Genomic DNA, 4,678 nt, shown 5'->3' with positions numbered 1-4,678 from the left:
ATGGGCCAGCATCCCTGTGGAACGCTTTCGACACCTTCTAGAGTCCATGGGCCGGCGAATTGAAGCTGTTCTGAGGGGAAAACAACTCAATATTAGGAAGGTGTTCTTAATGTTTTTATCAAAGAAATGTGTGGTTTACCCAGTAACCGCGTTTTCCACAGTCTATTGCGCACAAGGGAGGAAGCCTGTTGCTAGAGGCTCTAGGCTATCTACTCAGTAATTACCGTACCATCATTTTAAATGTGACTTTAGTTAACAAAAGTTATTCCATGCAGATAAAGCATGCTAAATGAATACCCTACACATCATCCTAAATGAATTCACCTTCAGCAATGAGCGAAATGTTTTACATTGTTATTTTCCAGAGTATAGAATAAGACATTTTATTATAAAAGTATCTCCATAAAAAGTTAACCATATTTACAAAACCAAAAATACAAGTAAAAAGATATTGCACACAATCATTATCATCAGCATTAAAACATCAGTATCGGTTTTCTGGTGAGGTACCTTTTAAAAACCGAACTTCACAAAAATACTGGCAATAAATTGGTCATGGCAAACCCTACTTTACTCACACTTTCCACACAAACATTCGCATAAAGAGAACATGACAAATATGGGAACACAGAACAAATAAACCCTTGCAGGCGATCGTCTATAGACGTAATATGTTGAGATGTCCACGGTCAAAATAATAACTAGAACTAAAACAGGCAATTCTGCAACCTTTGGGATAGGCCTACACATACATCACTAGTAAACAACACAAGTGAAAATGCTTGTGTGTCCCTGTGACACGTTATTGGAGCCGCAACTCTTGAAAAGTTGTGTGAAATGTGTAGAGACATAACTTATTTAATGGTGACGCCTAACATGTTATAAAACTCTAGACATGAATAACGACATTTCTTGAATTTCCAACACTTTGTCTGTATTGATCTAGCCAGTCTCTCAGCTCAGAGATGCGGTATCCCTCCGGCCCTCTACCTCCTTGGTAGACAATCTTTCCGTCTTGAAGTATGTAAAGTCTATCGAAATATGCTCCATATGCGGCGTTGGACGAGTTATCCATGCTGTCTGCGACAACAAGGCACCCAGGGACCTCACGGTTCATTATTTGAGCGGCACTGAGTCTGTCCTCGAGACAGCGGTGTTTGGGAATTTGGTAGGGAGCGTCAGAGCTCATCCATCCGTCCGACGGGTGCGCTTCCTCTATGTACACAACGACAGAGTCTGAGATATCAGCGTATTGCTGCACAACACGCTGGAACGCCTTCAAGCGTGTCATGAACGGTGGTCAGGTGCAGCTGCCAAAGTTTAGAATGAGCGGTCTCTTCTCTTTGGCATAGTCAAGAATCCGGTTGCATCTCTGGTCGCGGAGCTGCACAACTTCAGTGTTGGGCGCTACATTTCCAAGGTGCGCCGATTTTAAGAAGTCCAGTTTATGGCCATGCCAAACGGCTTTGATTGACTCCCAGCTGAACATTCGATTAGACTCGGAAATACATACTGGGGGGTCGACAATATTTCCTTCTTGTTCCTTCATTTTGGGGAAGACCCTCTTTCTTACGCAATGAAAATCGAGAAACCACAGCATTATCGCTGCCAAGAAGAAGCGAGGCAGTAAAATAAGACAGACAATTGCATTTTTCATAGCCTTGACTGTATTCATGCCGACTAATAATCGCAGACCGGCTAATATCTTTAGGCTATAGCTTCTAAAACTTAAGACAGACCGCGTTACTCTTGCGCTACGATCCTTTGCTAAAGTTGCGCTCTACTTGTAACTTCCCTTTTTATAGCACAGGCAGTGGATTTGAATGAAAAACACCCCGCCTCCAAACCGTGGCCGACTCCTCACATGGCGGGGATTACCTTCTATTAATTTAGGCTACTGATGATAGGAGAGGCAGAGAGCGAGATGTGTGTGTGTGTGTGTGTGTGTGTGTGTGTGTGTGTGTGTGTGTGTGTGTGTGTGTGTGTGTGTGTGTGTGTGTGTGAGGAAGAAAACGAGATGGCTGTGTGCGACAGAGATTGAATTCTGCCTCCTCCTCATAAGTAGACTAAATGCCTGTCTTTCTCGTCCAATACACCTAACCGTGTATGCACATGCAAGGATTGACCAAAACGTCATCTGTTTTTCCATAACATCACAAGCCAATTTCTTCCGATACCCAGCGTCAGGTGTATGTTGCCTGGTGGAGCTTTCAGCTTTGCACAATATGAAACCACCCCACGACGCTGGTGTTTGACTGTATTGCTTTAACTGAGTCTGTTTATACATTTCATTATCAATCATTGGATAAGAGAGGGGTCAAATGCTCTAGTATACTTCATTCAAATAAACGGCACTTGACAATATTTATTGAACAAGGGAACTTTATTTTAAACGTTCCATAACACAGCCAAAACACCTATTCAGGTTTCAAGATGTCTATTATGTATAATTGGGTAACATTTCGTTTTAAAGTGTTGTAGCGCACAATAACGGAATAAACTATGAAAAAAAAAACGGTGACACAAGTTTGTCTGAAAATCCTAATAGAACAACGATTCACAATTTTGATTTAGTAGCCTACATTGTAATTGCTAAACATTGTGTAACTAACTATTCGTTTAGAGTTCACATCGACCCCTGTTAAAGATTATTAATGAATGGGGAGGAAAAGGCCACGGATTATTTTTTGTTTGTTCACTCATCATCTGAATTAAATTAATTATGACAAAGTGAGTTTAATAACGATACGAATTAGAAAATGATATCCACCACATTGCAGTTAAACCATCAAACTCCTGTAGGTGCGTAATTACGCACAAGGAACTCATCGACACTCTCCCACTAAATTACAATAGGTATACAAATAATATGCATAATCAATCTGCAAATGTTAGTGCAAACAGCTAGGCTATAAACGCAACATGTAAAGTGTTGGTCACATGTTTCATGAGCTGAAATGAAAGATCCCAGACATTTTCCATACACACAAGAAGCGTATTTCTTTAAAATGTTGTGCACAAATTTGTTTACATTCCTATTAGTGAGCATTTCTCCTTTGCCAAGATAATCCACCCACCTGACAGGTGTGGCATATCAAGAAGCTGATTAAGCGGCATGATCATTACACAGGTACACCTTGTGTTGGGGACAATAAAAGGCCACTCCAAAATGTGCAGTTCTGTCACACAGCACAATGCCACATTTGTCTCAAGTTTTGAGGGAGCGTGTAATTGGCATGCTGACTGCAGCAATATCCACCAGACCTGTTACCAGATTTCTCTACCATAAATCACCTCCAACGTCATTTTAGAGAATTTAGCGGTACCTCCAATTGCCTCACAATCGCAGACCACGTGTAACCACACCAGCCCAGGACCTCCACATCACACCAGTTCTTCCATGGCCTGCGTACTCACCAGACATGTCACACATTGAGCATGGTTGTTGTGTTTTGGATCGACGTGTACGACAGCGTGTTCCAGTTCCTGCCAATATCCAGCAATTTAGCACAGCCATTGAAGAGGAGTGGGACAACATTCCACAGGCCACAATCAGCAGCCTGATCAACTATATGCGAAGAAAATGTGTCCTTCCCAGTCATGTGAAATCCATAGATTAGTGCCTAATGAATGTGTTTTAAATTGACCGACGTCCATAAATGAACTGTTAAATCTTGAAATTGTTGAATGTTGCGTTTATATTCTTGTTCAGTGTGGCTAGAGAAGACTAACTTTTTCAATGCTAGTTAAGGATACCATAGGCCTAGTTATCACGTTTCACATTGGATTTATTAACTACCAAAAGGGAAGATGTTTGTTATTGATCTGGTGTCGCTCTGCGCACACAGTCTTGCTTGCTAGTTTAAAGGGCATTCAAAGTTCCTCCATAGAAACCGCTCCTCCTAGGTATAATTTTGTGGACTTAATTCACATAATGCATGTCATAACAAGATGACCAGCAGCTGTAAGCATTCTCCTCAACCCTCTTTCACTCTCTTCCCACCCGCAAAATTTCAGTCACATCTTGCTCCATACTTGTCTGTCCATCACACATGTAAACAACTAGTTTGCTTGCTCTTTCCTCACTGATTGGTGAAGTAATTTAATTAACTAAATGTAAAAAATGGTTGGTTTCACAGGTTAAAAAAAGGAACAGAAATGAACCTTATAAAACGTTACTTTGTTTTGGTTAGAACTGGTTCTGAACTTTATTTTGCTGGTCCGAACAGTGGAACGGTTTTTGGTTTGGTTCAGAACGAAATGATTAGGATGTCACGCCCTGATCTGTTTCACTTGTCCTTGTGATTGTCTCCACCCCCTCCAGGTGCTGCTTCTTTTCCCCAGTATATTTATCCTTGTGTTTCCTGTCTCTCTGTGCCAGTGTATTTATCCCTGTGTTTCCTGTCTCTCTGTGCCAGTGTATTTATCCTTGTGTTTCCTGTCTCTCTGTGCCAGTGTATTTATCCCTGTGTTTCCTGTCTCTCTGTGCCAGTGTATTTATCCCTGTGTTTCCTGTCTCTCTGTGCCAGTGTATTTATCCCTGTGTTTCCAGTCTCTCTGTGCCAGTGTATTTATCCTTGTGTTTCCTGTCTCTCTGTGCCAGTGTATTTATCCCTGTGTTTCCTGTCTCTCTGTGCCAGTGTATTTATCCCTGTGTTTCCTGTCTCTCTGTGCCAGT

General features: G+C 41.5%; 1 protein-coding gene across 1 annotated transcript; it reads right to left on the bottom strand.

Annotated features, from left to right (window-relative positions):
- Positions 1 to 357: 357 nt before the first annotated feature.
- On the bottom strand, positions 358 to 1,792 carry dio3a (iodothyronine deiodinase 3a). Its single transcript, XM_021574797.2, has one exon. It carries the CDS (start codon positions 1,673 to 1,675, stop codon positions 890 to 892), a length of 786 nt encoding a protein of 261 aa, XP_021430472.2. The 5' UTR covers positions 1,676 to 1,792; the 3' UTR covers positions 358 to 889.
- Between the last annotated feature and the right edge of the window lie 2,886 nt (positions 1,793 to 4,678).

This window comes from Oncorhynchus mykiss, chromosome 19 (genome assembly GCF_013265735.2).
Source record: "Oncorhynchus mykiss isolate Arlee chromosome 19, USDA_OmykA_1.1, whole genome shotgun sequence".
NCBI lineage: Eukaryota > Metazoa > Chordata > Actinopteri > Salmoniformes > Salmonidae > Oncorhynchus > Oncorhynchus mykiss.
This window is presented reverse-complemented; position numbering and strand designations above follow the sequence as displayed.